This window comes from Pseudonaja textilis, chromosome 6, assembly GCF_049901715.1.
Source record: "Pseudonaja textilis isolate UNSWEBS1 chromosome 6, rPseTex1.2, whole genome shotgun sequence".
NCBI lineage: Eukaryota > Metazoa > Chordata > Lepidosauria > Squamata > Elapidae > Pseudonaja > Pseudonaja textilis.
The window spans coordinates 21,874,993-21,900,558 of NC_141995.1; the positions used below are offsets into that span (position 1 = coordinate 21,874,993).

At 35.2% G+C, this 25,566-nt stretch overlaps 1 protein-coding gene across 3 annotated transcripts in view; it reads right to left on the minus strand.

The window, feature by feature from the left end:
• Positions 1–3,825: 3,825 nt before the first annotated feature.
• Positions 3,826–25,566, minus strand: part of MND1 (meiotic nuclear divisions 1) — a 35,299-nt gene continuing 13,558 nt past the window's right edge. The window contains exons 5-8 of one of the 3 annotated variants that reach the window (XR_015744094.1): positions 19,865–19,939; positions 18,553–18,667; positions 5,624–6,318; positions 3,826–4,056 (exon numbers count right to left, since the gene is read on the minus strand). Coding sequence is in view for 2 of the 3 variants with exons in the window: in XM_026697816.2 (XP_026553601.2) it covers positions 3,950–4,056; positions 6,274–6,318; positions 18,553–18,667; positions 19,865–19,939 (342 nt within the window). In the remaining variant the exon portion in view is untranslated. The remainder of the gene's footprint in view (positions 4,057–5,623; positions 6,319–18,552; positions 18,668–19,864; positions 19,940–25,566) is intronic. The other 2 variants (XM_026697816.2, XM_087936008.1) reach the window with 2 other exon arrangements.

Sequence of the window (25,566 nt, forward strand, 5' to 3'; positions counted from 1 at the left end):
TAGGCAGATATGACCTCATTGATGATCCTCACTGTCAAGGACCTTGGAGTTCTTATATCAAATGACTTAAGCGCCAGAGCTCACTGTAACAACATTGCCAAAAAGGAATTAAGAGTTGTAAATCTAATCTTATGAAACTTCTCCTCCAGAAATATTGAAATTGCTAACTAGAGCATACAAAACTTTTGCCAGACCAATACTCGAATACAGCTCATCAGTCTGGAATCTGCACTGCATATTGGACATTAATACAATTGAACAAGTCCAGAAGTATTTAACGAGAAGTGTACTACACTCTTTTGCTCACAACAGAATACCCTATATCACCAGGCTTGAGATTTTGGATTTGGACAACCTTGAACTACACCGCTCATGGTTAGACTTAAGCGTAGCACACAAAATTATCTGCTACAATGTCCTACCAGTCAATGACTACTTCAGCTTCAACCACAACAATACAAGAGCACACAACAGATACAAACTCAATGTTAACCATTCCAAACTTGATTGCAGAAAGTACGACTTCAGCAAGAGTAGTCAATGCCTGGAATGCATTACCTAACTCTGTTGTTACAACCTCTAACCCCCACTCCTTTAACCTCAAACTATCCACTATTGACCTCACCCCATTCCTAAGGTCTGTAAGGGGCGTGCATAAGTGCACTATCGTGCCTACCGTCCCTGTCCTATTGTCCCCATTTATTAGTACCTATTTCCTGTATTCTTACTCATGTTTATACTTATACCTATTACCTTGTAAGTGATTGACAAATCAAATCAAATAAAAATAAAAAGCTGTCTACAACTCCAACCTAGAAGATCCTAGAACAGCCCCCACACCAATCTTTTGGCACCAGCGACTGATTTCTTGGAGATGATTTTTTTGTAGACCAGACGGGTCGTGATTTCACACGCTACCTGTACCCTGCGGATGGCGCTTGTTTACATGACCTAGTTGCTGGCATGCTGCAGATGACTGCTGGAACACAGACCATCCTAGAAGTCAAAAAGGAATTGCATACATACACTGATCGTTTTAAAAATTGACTTATGAACAGCCTGTTGGAATACAACCTATTTTTAAGTAGAAAATTGTATTCCATGTAATCTGCAATGAAAATTATTGAAGGGATCCTAAGGCTACTTAATTGTTTTGAATTTTCTGTTTAGAAAAGAAATGAGTTAACCAGTAAGAGCTAGTGCTAAGTGCTAAGCTACAAGAACAAAGAAATGCTTGCATGATCACCTTGTAAAAAGTTCCAATGAGTTATGTGGCTCTTACTCTGTGCATCTGTAAGCATGCCTGGCAGGAAGAGGTCTTGTAGTTCTATTTTGTCAGCACACTATTGTCATTCACATCCTGTACAAAGTGGAGATTTTCTTCTTCCTAATTTGCATGGGCAGTGGAGGTCCCCCATTGCAGACACTCATTTTGTATATGTGGTTGTCAGCAAGATAGGCATGCATGCTGCTTGAAGGAATGGCAGTAAATTTGCCTTTTTTTCTGCATTTGTTTCAACTATTTGATTTTAACAATTTAACAATTTCGATTTCTAAGGCTGCCCAACTTTACAACACCTCCAGGCAGTGTGCAAATTAAAACCAAATGTATTATTTCCCCCCAAAGTATATTATAATAGGGGAATAGAGAACCGCCACCATCAAATACAACATGGTTTAATCCAAGTGGATTTATATCCCAAACAGTTCCAGAGTTTGGGGCAAAAAAACCAGATCTTCAAGGTTCGTTAAAAGGACTGCAGGATTGGGCTATTCAAGTCTTTGAAAGTGGATGCTATTCCAGAAGATTAATGCTTATCATTTTACTAAGGAGGAAACTATATTTAAATAAAAATCCTAAATACCTGATCTAGCTGTTAGAAAAAGAATCAGGACCATATCTTCCTTTTGCCATTACCAGAGAAGGAATGTGGGAACTAAAAGAGGTACTGAAAGTTATAGTACAGAAAAGAGGTACAGAAAGTTATAGCCTTGAGAATATTAATCTATCTGTCTGGTTTAAATTTTCTTTTTCTTCCGTCTTTTGTTTTTCTTTCTTTTATACTTCTTTTTCTCTTTTCGCCTTTCCCCCTCTCTTTCCCTTCTTTCTTTCTTCTTTTTCTCTCTCGTTGCATATGTAATGTTGTTATGTTATTTTTAATTGTAAATTCAATAAAATTTATATATAATGAGAATATTAATCTAACAAGTTAGAGGCATGCGAGATAGTTGGAAGGAATAAAATACTCCATACACTAACGTTAACTACAGCTATCCTCCCTAGTTTGAGAAAACTACCGAGTAAAGTTTCCACAATTTTTCATACAAACGATCTTCAGAAGATAAGTAAATCTTAAAATATGTCCATAGAAATACTACAAAAAAAAAAAAAAAAGAATCATGTTATCTTACAAAGCTGGCAAGAATGAAATTTGATGATGAAATCTTCATGAAGAACGAGCTAACTAAAGCCACTTCGAGATTGAATTCACGAAGGGTTATGAGTCTTGGTAACGATGTCAATATACAAAAACAAAATACCTGCAAATTGGCCATGTGCATTTCCTAAAGGCCAGACTTTCAATTTGGTGATTACCAAATTGAAATCTTTAGAAATACTGTATATTTCATGTACAAAATAAAGGGTTGGGATTATTTCCCATAATAAGTAATGTACAACTCATATATTTTAATGCAGGGCTAAATTACAATTATGACAGACTTTATTGTACAATTTATACAACTATTACACTTTATTTTGGATTGTCCTAAGGGATGAGCAGGGCAACAAGATAATGGATTAAATATACCTTATTTAGCGATTTCATATATGAAAACAGATTGGCTAAATGCATAGAGAAATATATATGGATATATTACGCTAAGTATGTATTTTGTTCAAAAACTGGAAAGAGTTAGAGAAGTTGGATAAGCAATACCAATTTTTATCAGCAGTCATATTTGTATACCGTAGAAAAGCTTGGGCTTCTCTGTGTTTGTGTCCTTATACTGAAACAAGCATTCTGAGATACAGAGAAGAAAAATAGATAGTGTGAAAAAAAATCAACTAAAATATTTATATTTTGCCTTTTAACTTCAGCAGGAGGTCTGAACAGGTTTACCGAAGATGAATTGAAATAATATAAGCTAGAACAAAACAAAGCACAGAACTAATGAAGTTGACAAGGGGACCTAGAGTAGAGCTCCTGCAGCTACTGTTGATGAAGAGGCTCAGTTAATCATATATTAAACATTTTTCAAGCAACACTTTTCCTTCTTTGTTGTGTATGTGTACGCTTGCATGAATAAGTGGATTTATATTTCAACCCTTTCATGAATGCTATGAAATCTGTTGATTAAGAACTGAAATCTTCAAGCTTCTCATCAAATGTCAGTAAAAAGCTCATGAATACCATTGTACATTCTTTTTTTCCACTAAATTATATGAATTGCCTTTCTTTAGATTTTTAAAATAGTTCAGTGTTTTTCACTTCAATTTAAGAAAATGGATAAAACAACCAGTCTATTTAATGATACAGCTGAAGTTGGGTTTTTTGAATTAAATATGTGGAAAAGATATTCAATACATTCCACTCAACTTCCAGAGAAAAATCCTTCGTATCATTAAAAACCTTTAATGCCTTTTAATTTTTCAAATAATTCTATAACGATTAAAATAGCTTCCTGTCTCTTTCAATGTTTTGTAAAGGACTAGCTTGTTACTTTTATCATGCAACTAATACCACAGATTTCAAAGCATAGACTCTGTAAACAACTTTCTGTTTGAGACAATTATCAGGAAGATCAAAGTGTAAGACAGCAAAATTACTTTAGTGTTTTCAGATTTTATTAACATCAGTACAAGTAATGGTAGGAATGAAATACAATTTAAAATAAAAGCATCTTGAACAATATTAAGTTATATGGCATCCTTTTTATTAAAAAACTTTCAATCAATATAGTCAAAATCTTCTGGTATACCAAATGTTTTGTCAATTTTGTTGTCTTCAAATCCAAACTTCCGTTTAGCCCAAGATTTTACAGCAAATATATTATCTGTAGATAAAGTACATGGAAAACAGTGGATATTAGGGCTTCAAGTGTTTATAATGATAATCATAATAAAAGACCCTTAATGTTTCAAGATAATTAACAGATCTACAAATTGTCATCCTGAGGCCCCTCCTCAGATCTAAACTACCTATTTGGTTGCAAGATCAAACAGTGATTATTTTGTGATTTCCAATTCTCACGTAGAGATGAGGATAAGAACTACACTGAAATTTTCTGTATGAGACACTTCAGAAGTAAGTTTTCCAAAAGACAACTGATTGCGCCATAGGCACAGGGCAAACAGTTCAGCACAAAATCTACTGTGCTTAGAACTTGACACTCTTTTTCATTCAGGAATTTAAAAAAAGAAACCAACCCTTCCCTCTCTACACTGAAACAGAAGACTGAAGTACCAATCTATTTCCCTACAACCTAATAGAATAAAATTATGATAGTCTAGGTTTTAGAATGCTTTGATTTTTCCTGTTGATTTAAGTGTCACAATATTTCCTGCATGGTATCTCGCATCCAGTTTAGTACCGGTATCAAACAGATACAAAAATTATAAAACTGATTGTAACTTTGAAAGAATTGCACTTAATGAAGCATAATTGCTCAAAAAAACTTGTCAGCAGTTAGAGGGAAATATTTTTGAGAAAAATAATACAATAAGGATAGGTGTTCATATGTCATGAAGTGAATAAGTATATGATGACATATATGACATATAAAATGTTTAGCACAGTTTTCTCCAATTTAGAATAAGTTAATTTTATACCAGGAACTGCTCACATGGCAATTGATACTAAACTGTTATAAAAAGATGAAAAATCACAAGGTAAGAAATTAAGTATTCAATTTGCTTGCAAATACTTAATATGTTATTCTTTTAACCCTCAGTAACTAGCAAACAATAAAAATAGCAAATTCAAAAGAATAAATTCACAATACAGGGAAAGATTTTTAAAATAAAAAAACATTTTAAAATAAGATCTGGAAAAAATAAACACTTTGCCAAATGCAATTCTAAATAAAAGTTGTCCTCGACTTAGAACAGTTCATTTAGTGACTGTTCAAAGTTACAATGGCACTAAAAAAACACAATACTTGAAGCAACCCCATGGTTACATGATCAAAATTCAGATGCTTAGCAATTGATTCATGTTTGGTTGCAGTTTTCCTGGGGTCATATGATCACCTAACAAGCAAAGTCAATGGCAAAAGGAAGATTTATTTAACAACTTAAAAACTGCAATGATTTACTTAACAACAAAGGTTGTAAAATGGGAAAAAACTCCCTTAGCAACAAAAAGTTGGGATTCATTTGTGGTCGTAAGTCAAAGACACCCTGGTAGATGGCAGTTCTATAATCAAGAAGAGTCTTTCCCAGATGACCACTTCTGAACTTCTGTGAAAGAGTCTCTAAAAACTATTTAAATGAACCAGAAATTTCATATAGTTGTCAATTCTTTTTATTTAATTATTTGCAGTTTTATTGATTCATTTTAAGTAACATATGCAAATTTATTTTCAGTGATAAAATTGAGGGAGCTGAAACATGATTACATACCAATTAGTTTGGACTTGATTACACATGACTGTTCCTGGAAAACTGTCTCAATGTGGAATGTGACGTAATGTGATTAAATTGTAATTACAATGTAAAATCATAAACCATTCATATCATCATTCACAATAATCTGACAATGAGGAAGCCCATTTATTGTGTCAGCTGCTTTGTGTAATTACCATAAATCATATACTGCTGTGCACTCTAATCCAAAATCCCAAGTAACTTCAAATTGATTTATACATTTTATTGCTTTTCATTCATTCATTCATTATTTGGTTAGTTTGCACCAACCATCATTATTTGCAGATTACTTGAAGATTGTCACACGCAATCTGTGTATAAAATGCTTAGCACCTAAACAATAACAGAAGTGATGCCTAGCAAAAACTGAGTCTATAACTAAGAACAAACAAAAACATTAAAACGTATGAATCAGAAATCACAAAAATTATATTACAAGCAATGGCAAGCTTCACCAGTAATCGTCATTTTATGGGTTTTCAGCAATCTCTTTTCTGGAAAATAAATCAGTTTTATGTAAAAAAAAATAGTAATTACAATCTAAAGCTAAAACTTGTTATCTTTTCATGTATTGATTTTTGTTCACAGAAGAATGAATGCTGTAAAATAACGTAATGCAGACACACCAGTCCATCTGTTGGCTGCTTCCTTAGCTATTTTATTTGCTTGACCTAAAAAGAAGAACAAATAAAGAAATAAAATTCCATAGAAGCAATTCATTAGATCAATAACTTAACAGACTCAAAAGAATAAAACTATATTTTTAAACTTATTATGCATTTTAAATAACTTGAAAATGTTTTATTGTCCCTTTGAAGTTAAGGTTCAACCTGAAAGATGGCATATATCTGGCTATACTACAGGAAAATAAGAATCCTTTAGTGCTTCACTGAATTAGAAGAGGCTATGCTCTAAGAAGAAACAATGTGTACAAACATTTAAAAATTAGGCTACCTGAATTCTGTGGTGCATAATGAAGAATGTTATTTGAAATAATGCTTTTATTTGTATTTTTCACTAAAGATGAATACATTTATAAAAAAAAAACCCATGGATGAATTACAGAATCATGACCCTTTAGTAAAAATCCCTTGCTCATTTATTATAAATTATTTGGGTAACTTCTTAATGTGCCAGTTCATATATTCTTGTTATTCACTTTCCTCTGCTATGGGACAATTTATAAAATGGGAATTGGCAGCTAGTAAAGTTCATAAATATACAGTGAAAAACAGGGTCGTCTTAACAGCATTATTGGCCCCGGGCAAAGCAGTGTATTGGGGCCCCTATGACAGCTACTCACGTGAATAAAAATGTGAATGGTCGATAAAATTAGACATATATTTATTTTATTGGCACTTCCAACAAAATCGATGTTATTTAATAAAATAACACCAATTAATTAAAAATGCAGTAAAATGTAATAAATATGTTGCTGTATTTATATGATACAAGGTGTATTAAAGGGTTAACATACACATATTAATATGGGGCCCCTGTGCTTGTGGGGCCCAAGGGCAAGTGCCCATCAGGCCTATGCATTAAGACAGCCCTGGTGAAAAAGCTCCTGTATCCAAAGTTCTACACCAATAGTTTGTTTGCTTATAGATACAGACAACACTGGTTAAGGTGAACATCTCTCCGCCAAAAAATATATATACACTGATTTTATGAGATTATTTAATCACATGCCAAAATAATACTAAAACATTTCTACAGTAGATTAGCATATGATCACTTAAAAGTTAGAACAATTAATCAGTGGAACAACTAGCCTCCGGAAGTTGTGAATATTCCAACACTGGAAGTCTGGACAACCATTTGTCTGAAATGGTGTAGGGTTTCCTGTCTGAGCAGGGGGTTGAACTAGAAGACCTCCAAGGTCCCTTCCAACTCTGTTATTCTATTGTTCAGAAGACTGTAGGGAAACGGCTATTGGGACATATGGAAACTGCTCTTATAGCAAATGGGGTTGTACTGCTCTCTCTCCATTTTCTGATTTCCAGGCTTCCATAGTGAGATCCTGAAATTATTTATAGTTCTCACATCCACCTATAGCCCTGGTTTGTCAGTATCTGTCTAGCATTTTTAGTGGCAGTGGTCAGTATATGTTTGTCTCTAGGAATGATAAAAATTAATGCAACTTTAAATGTTTCATTGTTACACATTTACACTGCATAGTCTTCAACCTACACCCAGAATGAAGCCCAGAATTAAAGTTGCTGAGTGAGAAATTTAAGTGAGTTTTGCCAAATTTTATGACTTTTCTTGCCACATTTGTTAAGTGAAGCAATGCAGTTGTTAAGTGAATCTGGCTTCCCCGTTGACTTTGCTTGTCAAAAGGTCGCAAAAGAGGATCACATGACACCCAGGACAATACAATAGTCATAAATGTGAATCAGTTGTCAATGATGTCATGTAAATCATGTGACTGAGAGGATGCTGCAACACTCGTAAGTGTGAAAATTGTCATAAGTCACTTTTTTTAGTGCCGTTGTAACTTCAAATAGTCACTAAGTGAACTGTTGTAAGTCAAGGACTACCTGTATTAGCAAGATTTAATTTGCAAAATAAACTTATGTTAAATATGTGACAGGACAATACCCAACTCCAAGCCCTACCCTATAACATAAAGAACTATTTTATTTAAAACTTGCAGATGAGATCAATTAGCTTCAGATTAAAAATCATAATAATAAATTTTAAAGAAATAAAACAAAGGAAAAATAGGGTTAAAAAAGGATCCTGTAAATTACATTACAAAGACAAGTTCTCATCTAAAATGATATATATTCCCTGAAATGATAAAATGAATCATGAATAATATTATTTCACTGTAGTTAGTGTAGGATCAAAAATAAATCTCATTTACTTTTAATAATCCTATTTTAATCAAAATATTAAACAAACTAATGATAAAACTTTACAACTTTATAAATCTATTTATTGGCAATAAGCAAAAATACTTAAAATTTGAAACACCAATTATAATAGAGTGTTCTTGCATAGTTTTTGAAATTTGGGTCTTATTTTGTACATAGCCATTCTTATTCACTGAAATCAAAGAAAAGGAAAAAAGACGATGTAAAAAACCTGCTTCAAAATGCCTGCAGCTTGCAAAAAACTGGAAGGCAATAAATTGTTTTTTCATTCTTTCCTCCCATGCAGACAGAGTGTGATAACAACCACAGCCCATTTTGTCTTTCCTCTCTAGCCTAGTGTTTGAGTCCCTTGTGCATTTTTGCAACATTTTCCTTCTTCAGAGTCCTTTTCTCTTGTTCTCTCTCGCAATTATATCTGTAAAAAGATGGGCTTATATTATAGTTCACAAGAGTTTGCAACCCACATGTTAAGAAATATTCTTATACAAATAGAATTTTTTTTTGAAAAAAACCTTTATTGTATTTTTTAAAGATGTCACCCCTTACTCCTCTACCAAATATTAATAGACAATAAATAAAGTTGCTACAAGTCAGCTATAGATTTCCCCTGCAAGTATTGTGTAATATTTTTAGCCAGACCCCAAATCCACAATTCTAAGACAAATGTAGGCAGCCTGAATAAATAGTGATACATCCAAATTAATGTTAACAATCTTGCCAATGTTAGCCCAAAACAGGACTACAGACCAATGTTCTATCTCGTGAGTTAATTTTAATCAGCCTGTATAAAACAATTCTGAAGCTTCCAATGTACAATAAATAAAACTTTGCTTTAAACCGCCACTCCATTGGCTTACAGAGACAGAACACTCAACTTGTTATTGCAGAAGTCACATAAATAACTTGCAACCATTTTGTCAACTTCTATGACAAACAGTTATTTGCTTAAGTATTATTAAGACACCCTCCTTGCTTTCAGGACATGAAGACCTGTTAAAAATTTGTTCAGGACATGTCATCATGTGGAGTTTCTATCTCTGTTCCTGATTCTGTTCCAGTGGGGCAGGCTAAAGTTAAATCAAGCTGATCTGACAGGCAAATAGAGTTTTCTGTCAGAAAATGCAATACAATCCCATCTACCAACTTTCTGATCCAGAGGCTGAGGGAGGTCGGTGACCAGGTTTCCAGATGCCCTGATGCAGGACCATTCATTCTCTAGCCATGAGGCTCTGAGACTCTAATATCTCTTGTGCTTTTCTGCTAGAGAGAGCCCACCCAAGCAACCAAAGGGTATTTTTAGGTTGGATTTTTTTTTCTTTGCCTGGAACAGCTCTGTGCTTGCTCCAGAATAGAAAAAATAGCGAGAGCAGAAAAACTAGAAGCCTCTGTAGAATAGAAAAAAAAACTTCTAAGGAGATACTATTCCCTGCTTCTCTCGTCTGCACTTGCTCTTATCTCTGAATTTACAGGCAGCAGTCATCTACAAGTGCAGCCCTGATTCCATGTGAGGGTAGCAGCCTTGCTGGCCTCGTTTTGGTGGCACATCAAGAAGTATATTGTGTGGGGAAGCAGATTTAGAAGGAGCAGGCCTTCCGCTATTTCAAGGACACAGGTAGTCCTCCAGTTACAAAAGCAATTGGGACTGGAACTTCCAACAGGAAGTGATGTGGGTAATCTCGGTAATCCTGGTCACGATTAAACAAAGTTTGCAGGTTATTAAGTGAAGACCTCATGTGACCAGGACTTGTGACCTTGGAAAGACTGTTGTCTTACAACAAGCAGTCAATGGGGAAGCCGGCATGAAGTCAAAGGCTCTGGGCAGCCTGCAAGCAAGCCAGCAGATGGGTAAATGCTAATGAGTGCAGCCACAAAAGGAAAATACTGTTATAGTGCTGTGCAAATATTGAACAGATGTGCATGTTCTACAGATTGCAGGTTCAGCGTGTGCTGTGTATGGGCAGATGCAACTGATTTCATACTCTGTAGCGGGCTCCTTAGAAAAAAAAGATGGCAGAGGTGACTTATGGGACCAACTTGTGACCTTCCCCTTCTGGCTTCCCCATTGACATTGCTCAGGTGACCACACACTGCTGCAACCATGTGAGTGGGAAGTGGTTGCCAAGTGCCTGAATCAAACACACGACTAAAAGAATGATGTGGCAGTTGGAGCATCACCCATTTGGTGCCATTGCAACTTGGAACAGTCGCCGAAAGAGTAATGGTTAACTGAGGACTAAGAAACATATGAAGTATCAACTGCAGATATAATACAGTTATACATATATCGTTCCAGTCATATATTTATGGAAAAATAATAAAATAACTTTATATCTTAGATAAACTGTAAGACATTCAAAATTCTTCTAGTAGTTTTTCCACTGTCAGCAAAGGGAAAAATACTTTGTGGGAAGGCAACTAACAAGACAAAATTTATGCATACTACTGTTGTATTTGAGAATATACTATTTTAGGTATTAATATTGGTTTTACTATAAGCAAAAGGGAAAGAGAAAGGACAGGAAAGGAAATTTAAATGCATTACTTAGAACCATCAACCTTTTTATGAAGTTGTTATTTTAGAAAGTGTGGAGGATTGTGAAATAACAAACTATTACTTTAATAAAAATAAATATAATTTGAATTTTCATTGAGAATATACTGGCAATGTAGTGAAATAAGGAAAAAGAAAAAAGAAACTTTTGACCTTGAAAAAACATCAAGCATGCATAGCTGAATTTACAAAACAAGAAGTAGCTTGGACCAGTATGAGCTGTCAGCTTGCAAATATGCACCAACCAGCAAGTTTGAGAGTCTCTTTTTCGGTTAACAATAGCCAAATACTTTGAAACACTTTTCACTTAGTTATCAAGTAACACAGTATACGATAAATCCTCCCCACCCATCCAAAAGGTAGCATCTGTAATGCTATTCTAACTTTGGTTTGGATTCATTTATTCCAGTACCTTCCAAAATTATAGTTGATAGACGCTCTGAGTTGCAGCTATGCACTTTTCTGGAAGAATAATTCTTTGTATTTAACTAATGAGACAACTATTATAAAAGCAATGACTGTTCTCTAGGTCATTAGAAGAGTAACCTACTGTGGGCAAAACCTATTCAAGGTCAACATTTTATGGTCAAATGCTGACAATAAAAAGTGATATTACAAGACAGTACAATATTTTTTTTTTATTTTTAAGAAAAAAATTTGATTTTTATAGCAGAAATTGCCAAATCACCCTTGGCATTAGGGATTCCATAATGTAAGGGGCAGCCACAGAAAAGGCACATTTGAGAGCTACTACTAAGTGGCAAGATTTCAGGGATGGGATCTGGAGCTTGCTCACCTATCTCAGGGCTGTCAAACTCATGTTGTCATGGTGGCGTCATGTGATATATTGGGACTTTCCCCCCCCCCCTTCGCAAAACCGAGCGGGGGCGGGCCAGCATGTGATGCATCCAGCCTGCGGGCCGTGAGTTTGACAGCCCTGCCCTATCTGATCTCATGGGAAGGGCAGGCATTCTGCAAATAATCTGTTCCTGTACCATGCAGGGCTTTAAAAGTGATAACCAGTGCCTTGAATTGAAGCCATAAGGAAATCTGGAGCCCATGAAACTTGCTCTACAAAGTATAATGTGGGCATACCTAAGAACACTTAATATTGTAAGTCCTGTTCCATTTGGACCACTTGTAGCTTCCAAGTGGTATTCAAAGGCATGCTCATGTAAAACACATTGCAATAATCAAAATGGGACCTGACTAAGATGTGAGGGACCATTAACAAAGGCTCCTGAACTAGGAAAGGGTACAACTACTGCACCAGACAAATCCGTGCAAACCCCACCCCCCAACAACATCCCAGAGGACCGTCAGACTGCACACCAATTCAATCTGAGGATGTGCAACACCATAAAGATAGCAAGTCACCAGTTCCCGAGGGACCCAAACCCCAAAGTACTGCATCTTGCCAGGATTGACTTGAAGTCAGCTCATCATCTCCCAGATCTGCAGAGATTGGATATAATGGGATATAAGACATATAGATAGTAGATGGGAGACACCTAAGCTCTGAGGGTCTCTCACTCTTTCACCAACATGGACTGGAACATGCCACTGACAAAAGAGGAGAACCACCGTAAAACAATGATTCCAAATTCCAAACTCTTAAGCTAGACAAAAAGGGTATCAGGGACAATGGTATAAAAAATGGCTGATAGAGCCAGGAGAACTAGACCAGGGGTGTCAAACTGGCGGTCCATGGGCCAGATGCGTCACACGCAGGCCACACCCACCCCAGCTCCGCAAAGGGGAAAAACATCACGATACATCACATATCAATGTGACGCGGTGAGTTTGACACCTGTGGCCTATACAATTGCTCCAAAGGTGATCAGCAAGTGCAACCAATCCCATCTCTGTACTAAACACTGTCCTGAACCTAGATTGAAAAGGGCCCAAATAATTTTCTTCATCCATGGTTCTCTGAAGCTGAGAATTACCCTCTCATCAATCTTTCCCGAATGATTGGAGGCTGGACCAAAGATACCTAGAAAAGGTGGGTCAAGGAAGACCTCTTGAGAAGGAGGCGCACCATCTCTTCCTTCAGGGTAGGAAGTATACCTTCTCTCACAAAAAGGAATTAACCACTTGGACCCAGCCACAAGCCACCTCCAGGAAGCTTTAACAGGGAGGGGAATAGATCTAGAACACAAGTAACCAAGCTTAAAGCTGCAATGGCTCTACTCATTTCTTCAGAATAAACTGCCTCAAGCTTCTCCTGGATAACAGGGTTCAGATGTGTCTTAGACATTTGCAAAAAAACCTCCCTAGCTAAAGTCCAATTCCAAATGACATTGAGACTTTATCTGACAGATGTGAGAATTTTCTCACAATGAGAATAGATGGAATAGCTGGAAACAGTGTATCAGAGAAATATAGAGAAGATAACTGTAGAGTAGAAGGTAAAGAAACCTAGAAGAGATCATGCAAAATAAGGACATTTCAATCACAGCAAAGATCAGAATAATTAAAGCATTGTCTTTCTAACAGTAATTGATTGTTGTGAAAATTGGAAAGACTGAAAAACTGGGAAGCCTGGGAAAGACTGAAAAACATACACCTTGGATTATGGATGTGGAGGTCATTACAAAAGTACCAGGGTCTGCAAGAAGAAACAGTCAATCAGTTCTGGATCAAACAAAGGCTAATTGCTTCCTTGAGACAAGAATCAGCAAGAAGAAACTTAAATACTTTGATGTAAGTGCATGATGGATTAAAAAGAATTATTGTGTTTGGCAAGAAACGAGAAAAGGAAAGTCAATGGATACAGTGGATAGTAGTGATCCAATAAATCCTTGGAAAGTCCCTGAAAGAGCAATATACTTGTCAGAACAAGTTTTTGAACTCTTGCTTATAAGTCGCCATAAGGCCACCATTTATCATAAACTGTATATATCAACTAGAAATCTTCTGTGCTTTATTTTCCACACTTTTGCACTGTATCATTAAGCTAGATATGAAGTGCAATCTTAGTAATTAGCAATGTTTTTATGAGATGAAACAAATAGCTAGCTCAGAGATGATAAAAGGAAGAATTTGCTTTATGTTCTTTTTTTTCACTTTTGTAATATACGCACTAATACAAAATAATAAAGACAAGCTGCTTCCTATCCAGATGTCTAAGGGGTGGGAGACTGGGAATTACTCTGTGTGGTTATATAACTGTGTAGTTATGTAAAAATACAGCAGTAGATTTTTTTAGATCATCTTCCACTGCTGAATACAAAGACAAACAAACTAGGTAAAAGACAAGTTATATATTTTGTTATTTAATCCTTGAAAATGGTTTTTGAATAGCAATGTTATTGGCATTACTAGATTTTAAAACACATGCTGATTAATACTCGAAGAACAAATATTTTAACAATGCAGTTCCATATAGGCCTAACTTTTAATATTTCCTGCTCTGAAGTGTAAAGGCAGATGTGACTTTGCTTATGCATTTTCTCAATTTAAGAGAAATCTATAATACACGTTGTAGCAAAAGATAATGCTTACCTATATACATGCAACTAATGATTTCATGGAAAACAGCAAACAGGATCATCCAAAATTTTCTTTACACAAAGGATATACTGTAACTCATCCAGTAAAAGTAAAAGGAACTAAAACTAAAGAGGCAGTTTTACATAAAAGGAAAGGAGAAGCTAATTTACTCACACCCTGAAAGCAGATTAGACAATATATTTTAAGTGATCACTTCTCAGTATTTGTTATCCACAAATACTTGTATGAGTGTTTTACTACCAATAACATGCCGTTAACAACTGAAAGCATTTATTCCTGACATTTAAACTTAATTTCAAAACTTATATTACTAAAGCATGTTCCAAACAGAGGCTCCCCGCAAACAGACAAAAACAGGGAGCACTTTCAGGGTTTAGAGCATGGGTATGAAACTCAAATTCATTGAAGGCCGCATCAGGATTGTGGTTGACTTCAAGGGGGAGTGGGTGTGGCCAGGATGGGCGTGGCCAGATCAACGTCCTGCAGCCATCTGCCAGAGAAAACGGAGCCCGACCTCTGTTTTCACTGGCAGAGGGCTGGAGGCCATGGGCTTCCTGCTCGTGGCCCTCCCAGGCTCCGTTTTCGTTGGCAGAGGCAACAACACGCCAGTCCATCGCTGTTTCCAGGGCAGCCCCGTGGGCCTGATCTTAGGACCCCACTGGCCTTGAGTTTGACACTCCTGATTTAGAACTCTTGAAGTTGAGGAAAAGTCAGCTTTGTTTAAGTCATGAGTTGGAGACTTCAAATGTACATTGGGTTTGCTCACTTCCTTTCTTAATCACTTTACAAAATTGCTTCTTAACTGCTTTTAGATATAAGAATATGGGACACAAGTTTCATCATACTACATGATTCTTCTTTAATCCTCAGCAAAAAAAAGTTTCATGTGTTAAGTTTTAAGAATTTTAAAAACCTGAAACGGACAGCAAAAAGTGATTAGAATGTTGGATTTGCAATAACATCTTGAAATTATAAGAATCTTTCTTGTGGGTTGCTTAAAATTCTGTTTAAAAGATACAGTACAACACTTTGAATCTAAGTATAAAAAGTTTTTCAATGGAAAAATGTTACCGGTTAGAGAAAAACATGATAAGAGGAGACTTTGAAGGCTGGACACTAGAGGCAATCAGAAAGAATTAAAAAAAGAAACCCCACAAATACAGAAAGGAAAACTTATTTAACTTTGGAAGAATTCAAGGGTATTTGGGAAAATATACTAGGAAATTTCTATTAAGATGTCTACCATCATAAAAATAGGCTTAAAGGAGGAACTGGAAGAAGATACCACTGAGAATCAGGCTATTTTGGATTGGGATTTAAAAAGATGAAGATTCTTAATATGTTGTTCTTGGTAGCTGTTAATGGATTTTTATTGCCTGAGTCTGAATGATGAGGTTTTAAAAATTTGTTTATAGATAACAGATACACGAAGAAGAGATTGTTTTGCATTTTTAAAGAAAAAGATAATAGTATTAAAAATAAATATGAAACCGATCTGATTATCTATAACATGTATGTTGCTATTTCTGGTAACACAAAGGGACTTTTGCTGACTAGGACTGAATTATGTTTATAATTTGTTCATAAATAAGAGATGAGATATAACTTGGGAAAAAGTGTTCTTTTATATAAATGATAGGGATGGTGATAAGTTACTGAAATTGTACTTGTCTTAATGAAGAAGCAAGTAATTTCTTTATATTTTTTTTCTTTTATGCACTTTTTATATTTTTCTCAGTTTGTATTCATTTTTTAACCTTTGTATTTTTAAACTGTCATAAAAATTATTATAAAAAAGTTGTCCCAGTCATGCACAAGAAAAAAAATATAAAACTTGTAAGTGGAGCTTTACAGAAATACAAACATTTAAAAAAAAAGTGGGGTATGGAACCCTCTTCCCAAACCAAAACAGTTAAAGCCACCCATGAAGGGTTGGAAGATAAAAGAGAACACGAAAGGAAAGAGAACATAGAAGATAATGCTGCTGGGAATTTTAATATTCCAGGTAACTTTACTACCTCAAAGTTGATTGCCTAATCCATAAGTTCAAAGCATCTAACCTGTTTTTCTTCAGATATGTTTTTTTCTCCTGCTTGAGAAAATGTTTTCTTGCACATTCTACCTAATCCAAGGCAGGAATATAAGATGATAGGGTGAAACATATATGGCAGAAGTATACGTGAAAATAATCTACCTGCTTTGGAGTATCACAGTTGAATATGAATCAGGTGTATTATGCAGGAGAGAGAAGGGAGAGAAGTGGACTAATTCTAAACTACATCAGTCAGAGTAGTGTTCAGATGAAGAAAAGTCTTCATTCCTTCTACTCTTAGTTAGTCAGAGTGTACTTAGGATAGTGTGCCCAGTTCTGAGCACCATATATTATGAAACACAGTGATAATCTGAACCCTGTTCAGAGAACAACCAAGTCGATAAGAGACCTGGGAAGGAAAATAAAAAATCAACTAGAGTTTTGGATGTCCCTCTGAAGAAAACCACAGGAAGACATGATATCTGAAGAGATGAACTTCTGAAGGTCTGTTATATGGAAAATAACAGAAAATTGTTCCAGAATTGTTTCATTCCTGTGCTCTTGCCAACCAATCTTGCCTGCTATCAGGTCCTATTCAAATCAACCTATTATAAATAGCTACAAAGAGTGACTTCTGTCGTCATTCACCTATTATCCTTACTAAATCCTACTGTCTTTGTGTTGAGCCTTTGTGTTGATCCTGTCTCCTCTGTAAAAAGGGATTCCGCACTCAGCCTGAATAGTTTTAACCTATATCTGTTTGTCAACATATCTAAGTTCTAAGCATAGTTCACAAAATTGTCTGCTATAACATCTTGCCTGTTAATGACTTCTTCAGCCTCCATCACAATAATACATGTGCAAACAACTGATACAAACTCAAGGTAAACTGCTCCAAACTCGATTGCAGAAAATACGACTTCAGCAACAGATGGTCAATGCCTGGAACGCCCTACCCAACTCTGTTGTGACAGCCTCAATCCCTCACAACTTCAACCTCAAACTGTCTACCATGGACCTCACCCCATTCCTAAGAGGTCTGTCCTTAAAGGGGACGTGCATAAGCGCACTAGCGTGCCTACCACGCTTGTCTTACTGTCCCCATTTATCTGTATTTATTTCATTTGTTCATGTTTATGTTCATACCTATACTTGTTTTCTTCTATATGTTTTATAAACAAACAAACAAATAAATAAATAAGTGTGAACCCATGAGGGTCAGTAGGTAGATGCAACAAAACAGTTTTTCCTCTTCTTAGCAGACATCTTCTAACATGGTTATAATATCATTCATTTCAACAGCTAAGTTCTGAGACAGCCTTATTGATTTCAAAGTGAAAGCCTAATTTACAAATAGTGGCTGCACTGATCTTCATTAGCCATCTAAATGGCGGTAACCATAGTCATATACTAACGCAACCAGGGGTAGCAAAAATGGCAAAAATAACCACATCTCACTGACTATATTGCCATTATGATGTTATTTTATCCACTGCTCACATGTGCACCAATTCAGCTGAACCAGTTTTCTAAGTCTTCTCTTCTTTCTTCTCTATGCCACTTGACTGTCTCCTTAGACACTAATCTCCATAGTTATCTTTGACATAGATTTATCCGGTCCTTTCATAAGAAGTCATAACCACACTATAAGAAAAACCAAGATGACAGATATGACATCTTAATCCAAGTTACAATTTATATGTTTTCCAAAACATACTTTATATTCTGTACTCATACTCTTAGCATACAACGACCACCCACACACCAAAAAGGAAGTATATAGTGATTGTGACCAGGAAGGAGGTATCAAGAGTTAAACAATCATCAATGAAAATACCACTGTTTGAAAGCTATGAAAATGGGATTATTATGAAAAGTCCTGGAAAAAAATCAGTATACTATTATAATACTAAACAAAACTTACGGATTTCTTCAACAATATCTGGATCACATTCTTTATATTTATCTACTTCTGTCTTTAGATGGTCTTTCTTCTGTTGTAAGGCTCTAAGTTCCTTTATTAGTGCTGCACGTTCTGCCTGAATACATTTAATTTGAGAGAATCCAAAATAAAATAATCATCATTATCATTAAAATGTATCAAATGTTCTGGTCACTGTGCATACAGAGAATCCAATTTCTTTCAAATGTAGCAGATAATACTAGAGCACTCTAACAAGCACAATATTATTATGACAGTAATACAATGAGACATAATTTTTATTTTATTCAGCATATGCAAATTTAATTTAAATAAAGTGTCAGTATTATAATTAATATGCAGACAATACAATATAGGAGATAGTATATTAAAATAAAACCATAATAAAATCACCATAAGAAAGAGCCATGGAATTTCAATGCGATAGATGTTATAATTCAGTATCTAAGGAAGCTAACCATCTAACTGCTTCCGGTGCAGCTGGGGTGAGGTCATCCTAAATTTCCTGAGTGGACATTCTTGAACTACGAAGTGTATGAAGGGATATAAAATATAGGCTACCCCCACAATGGTATATCCCGGGCAACAAACTGTCTTAATAAGGCAGCTAAAAGTCTATACACAGAGCAACCGAACTGGATATTGCATCTCTTACAATCAAAAACTATGGAGGCAGCAATTAGACAGAATTTATACTGCTATATCTGTTAAATATATATTTCAGGGCTAAGTGAAAAAGCATGTGTATTTTTGGCAATACCAGTTCAAGTATGTGCAGATTATTAGAATGCATCTCTAGTTGAAGTCCTTATAAATCCACATTCATAATCTAGTATGATATGAATAACTTTAAAGAAAAGTGTAACAAATTATAAAAGGATTTAAAAATAAAATAATTTCTAAAATATATTTAGAAATAGAATTTAAAAGAAACTCCCCTCATGTAACATATAATATTAGTCCTATTACAGAGCTATGCTTTAGGTAACACAGACAGCCCTGCATTCTACAATTGCCACCTACAGAAAACCTATACTTTCATCCTGACATATATAACTATAATATTTTCAAATTGGAATTCCATCTAGACTTGGGACATGGCAAAACAGGGATGCCATGGTATTTCCCTCCCCCAATTATTTCAGAAAGCACCATAAAAGTATAAAAAATGTCACAAGATTTGATGATATTGTCATATAGTAATGTTTTTAGGGCCTTTGAGTCACCACGCAAAATTACACATGGCAAATGGGGCTTGATTGGTTGCTAATCAATGTTCTGAAATAAAACTTACAGTATCTTGCCGCCCAATTTTTGATTGCTTGGTGCTTTCTTCTAAATCCTTTTTCTTCTGACAATAGTCTGAGAACTAAAGGGGGGAAAAAGCAAATCTCAGATTATATAAACATTAATATTTATATTCAATATTCATTTTTTCAATTTCATTTTAAGAAAATGTTTTTTTTCCAAACAGGCTTAGATTTCTATAATATGCTTGTTCATAAAATGACTATTATGGCTAATTAATCAGAACAAAATATCCATTTACTGGCAAACTATGGTAGGGTAGCTTCTTTCTGTTGGATAACAAACAGCATTATACAGTGCAAAAATACCTGAGGAGAAAAACATTTAACACTTGACATTTCAGCTTGCACAGTAGGACTATAATACAGACAAACTGCAAGACACCTAGAATAGTGCACACTACGCAGTCTGGATCAGTTGTGACTTCTATGTACAGTACTTTGCAGTACAACAGTTGAAAAATGACTAAGCCATGAGTCAATGTGATAAATGTATTTATCAGTTTATGTTTTTGGATGGCTATTTTCACTAGTTCCAGTTCCAGTATTGCTGAGATAATCCTGAATTTGCATACTGAATAGCAAAAATACAGGATATTTGTAAAGAAACATTGATATGATTTTCTATATGTGTGCATGTTACATCCCTAAAACATAGATACAAAGGTGGCATAGTATATGGTATTAAATTTATCAAAAGGTTTTCCAAAGGGCTAATTAGTTTAATTTACAGCAGCAGAACATCCTCAGTGGATTATCATTCCTTGAAGATAATTTGTTAGTTTTTAAGACAGTTCTCAAACTTGGTAAATTACCTAAATTGGGTAAAAGGGTTTTTTCTTTGACTAATAATATACAAATCACAGGAGCATTTAAATAAGGACATTCTGATAAGTAGTAAAAAGAACTTTTTGAGAGTTTTGGCAGTGAAGAAAAAAGGGAAATGCTACTTTAAGATGTCACAAGAGTTCATTGTTTTTACCACTTGATATCTCACTAATTTCCATGAATAAATCTTAGCTTTATAGGTGACAACAACTGCTGATAAACTTACAAAAAAGCATTTTTAAAAATTTGAAAGGATATAAACTCTGCATGAGTGTAATAAATACAGAAAAAGCACTATAATCTGAATATTTTATATGTTCTGAACTTCTTAAGAATATGAATAATCAGCAGTATGTCTTTTTATTATCTATAAGTACATAGCTTATTGGATGAGTTATTGTATTTTTAATGTCTCTGAAATGTTTGCTAATATAGCAATTTTTATGATCAGATTTCCAGTTAAAACTTAGAATGTCCACAGCATATCATACAAACTATATTACTAAGATTCTGTTTTGTTGATTCACTGACAAGTAAATTGTGGAATCTACTCTATTCACATTGCCTTTTATGGAAAAGCCTCTCAAAGGTATTTTAGTACATGGTATCTTTATACAGCAACTCTTTCATTTTTGCACATAGATGAAAAATCAATCTTGGATCTCAGCTTTCTATATCCCAGCATTTTAACATTTTAAACAAAAATCTCTTGCAATTTATAATTGATTCATTTAACAAATCTTTCTGAAATGCACAAATGATACTAAACAAATTGACTTATGTGGAACTGATGACTAAATATTTATAATCACTTTAATGGGATATAAGACAGCCAGTAAAAGATCAGCATTTGTACATAATTATCTATCAGGCATTTCTGGTAAACCATTAATAAAACTTGAGGGCCTTGGCATTTTCTTACTAATGTTTTCCAGCAACCAGTAGTATGCATAACATTCTGCCTTGGCATCTGGAAATACTGCTCTCCTTTTAAAGCCCCCTCAAGTTGGTTCCCATCAAATTCACACAATTTTACATTATACAAAGTTCTTCCTTAATCTCTGTGCTCCAGATTTTAGGATTATAAGCATACCTAGCATGATAATGGCGTGCATAAGAGCACCAACGTGCCTACCGTCCCTGTCCTATTGTTTCTTTTTATTTTTCTTATATGTATCCATTTCATGTATTCATAACTATGTTTATACTTATACCTGTTATCTTATAATCGCTTGACAAAATAAATAAACAAATAATCATGTTTATTTGCTTTGATAATGCATAATTTTACATACAGGACCATTTCCTGAACCCCCATATTTCTTTTAAAGTAAAAAAGCTCCAAATGTTGCTATATTTCAAAAAAATAAATTTGATTAACAATCTAGTAATGTTATTTTGTCATTAACAGTAGTGAAAATATAGCCTTAACTGTACCAAAGTAATAAAGCTAAACCTTAAACTTTTTTTTCTACCCATATTTTCCCGAAAATAAGACCTGGTCTTATTTCCTTTCAGGCCTCGAAATAAGCACTCGGACTTATTTTCAGGGAGGTCTTATTTTTTTGATATGCAGGAGGCCAGTGGCCAACGGGAGAGGGAGCACTGCTACCGCCAGCCCCACCCTCTCTCCCACTGTCTTTTTGCTGCTCTGTTGTGCTGTTGAGCACGCAAGTGGCTTCACTGGTGGCTGCAGAATAAGTCGGGCACTGACATGACAGGTATCGGGATGTGGGAGGTCTGGCTGCAATGGTCCTAAGGTAGGCGAGTGCATATGTCCAACCCGCCACTTCCACCCTATCTTGATTTTTACACCTGCACTTCTCCCCACCTCATACAACCAGATGGTGGGCGGGGCTTAACTAGGGCTTATTTTGGGGCACAGGCGTGAAAATTGGACTAGGGCTTGTTTTCAGGGTAGGTCATATTTACAGGGAAATATGGTACAGTCATAAACTTTATTCCTGAAATAATTCCTGAAATTTGTGAGATATTTCAACTATGAAAAAAAGAAAAAAAATCAAATAATTCTGAAAAAAAAAAAATCCTGTATAAGCAGGATGATGAAGTTAGAATATCTTATTTGGCCAAGTGTAGTTAGATGCATGAATATTACAAGTACATCCGACGAAGAAGAAAAAGAGCATTGCAGGAACTGTGGTGGCGCAGTACCGCAGGCTACTTCTGCCGACTGACTGCAATTTGACAGTTCAAATCACACCAGGCTCAAGGTTGAGTCAGCCTTCCATCCTTCTGAGGTTGGTAAAATGAGGACCCAGTTTGTTGGAGGCAATATGCTGACTCTGTAAACTGCTTAGAGAGGGCTGTAAAGCATTGTGAAGCGGTATATAAGTCGAAGTGCTATTGCTATTACTATATCTAAAGGATAGTGAAGAAGATAGTTTGAAGTTAGTATACCACCAGGAAGGCTTACTGATTACTGGAGAGACCAAACTAGATTACAAGAAACAGCTTTAAAAAAATTTTTTTCTTCTTGTTGACCACCTTGAAATTTAGATCGGAGTTGCTGTGCAGGAAGAAAATGTCTCTGTTGAGTTGAATTTGATTATGTTATTATGTAAATGCTGTTGTGTTGTGTTACAGAAATGGATTGCCACTGTCTTCTTTTACGATCTTTTTCCAATGTATCAGTCTTAGTCACAAATACTAAGAAATCCTGGTAGTTTCTCATCCAAGTAGTGATCAGGTTTATCCCTATTTTCAGAGATTAGCAAAACTTAGAAACTGCTGGACTGGCTTTAATTCTCACTTCCCCAGTGATTTTGATGAAAATTATTTTGCCCCATTGTTAATAACAAGAAGTCCGTGCTGGCAAAGATTGAAATCCTCCTAAACTGCTCCTTAGCCTAGTATTGATTTACAGAATGGCAGGGGTACTCAGCAGAACAGTTTCAAGACTTAACCAAGATCAATAAAGTCATTCCAAAGTCTTTGGGGTTCTGCCAGATCACAGCCCTTATGGAATCATTTTACAAAACTTTTGAAACCTGGTGTGTTTGTTTCAGGTTTAAAACAAGACACATTTTCCGTGTCACAAAAGCACTGCGTACATAGTTTACAATTGTTGCCTAATACACACTTATAAGAATTATTGAAAAGTTACAAACTGGGCCTATGTGGAAAACAAGTCATTCTTTCTCTCAAGATCTGGCAAGCTGAATTCTGTTCAAACATATGACTTATATTTCAATCTCAAAAGGAAAGTTAGACATAATATTTATCATTTAAAATCAGACAATTCTTCTATAATAAAAATAGGGCATTCCTAATAATGATTAAATTGGAAGAGTCTGACCTTCTGCTTACTGCCTAATAGAAGTGAATAGGTCTAAAATGCATGAAGGATACATAGAAGAAATAGCAGGAAAAAGAGAGCTGAGCAAACCAAATACATGATCTTTGGTAAGCTTCTTACTATCGCACTATAACAGAAAACTCTAGCATCTTTTTACCTTCATCCTGCACAAGTGTAGTGTCCAGTTGTTTTTGCACTGCTCTTATCTAGTTATTATAGCAAAACTATCTATGTATGAAGCAACAAGGAAACTTTGTTTATCAGCTGGCCTGATACATAGTCTAACTCTGATTAGGATGGAAAGAAGTGATTGGCTCAGAACCTCCAGCTGGCTTCCACCCCCCCCTCCCCCAGTTCAGCATATCAATAACTGTACCATGCTGATAGCAATAGCAATAGCACTTAGACTTATATACCGCTTTATATGCTTTACAGCCCTCTCTAAGCGATTTACAGAGTCAGCATATTGCCCCCAACAATCTGGGTCCTCATTTTACCCACCTCAAAAGGATGGAAGGCTGAGTCAACCTTGAGCCTGGTGGGATTTGAACTGCCAAACTCTAGGCAGCTGGCTGCAGAAGTAGCTTGCAGTACTGCACTCTGACCACTGAGCCACAGAAGCTCCTTAAATATATGATAATACGTAAGTATAGTAAATTTATTCTATAGACTGGAGAACATGAATCAGTTACATTGTCCAGCTAGAATTTTGTTAGGGTAGGCTAGCCTTTATCAAGTTTTTAAATCCTAACATCAAATATTTAATCAAGAGCCAGCTAATTCTTAGATTCAGGGCACTAATCTTAAAAAAGTAAAATGTTAAAAAAATCACAATATTTTTATTCAAAGTATTTCATGGGATCTCACATCAATAAAATTTTACATCATTTTAAGTAAGAATATCAATATCTTATTGCCTGGTATTATTTATGCTTTAAAGTTTTGTTTTATTATTTTCATATTTGATAACATTAAAGATGGCATCTAGGCACTGGTGCTTTGATGCCAGGTATAATTTAATAATATGTATTTCTGGCTAGCGCAATGAACTAGCCGGGAGTACATATTATTAATGAAACTAGCAATATCCGATTCATAGTAAATTGCATACATAAAATTACCTTTTGAAATACCAACTCAGCATATTTTTAAAAAGATTCTTGCATTCATTGTTTTACTATTTCTAATATTCCACTTTGGCTCCATTTCATTTTGATGTTAAACAAAGCACTCTTCCCTCCTGTACAGTATCTGTGTAATCAACACAAATGTAGCTAACTGTTCTATTCATATCTGAGTCTTAGAGAACTCATTTCCATTTCTATATTACTTGCTGAAAATATTTCTGTCATCCTAGCATTCCTTCCTTTGATCTTATTTATGATTCCTTCTTTTTCTCTACACGAAGGGTCTTCAAACTTGGCAAGTTTAAGACTTGTGGACTTCAACTCCCAGAATTCCTGAGCTAGCATGACTGGAGGAGGAATTCTGGGAGTTGAAGTCCACAAGTCTTAAAACAGTCACGTTTGAAGACCCCTGCTCTAC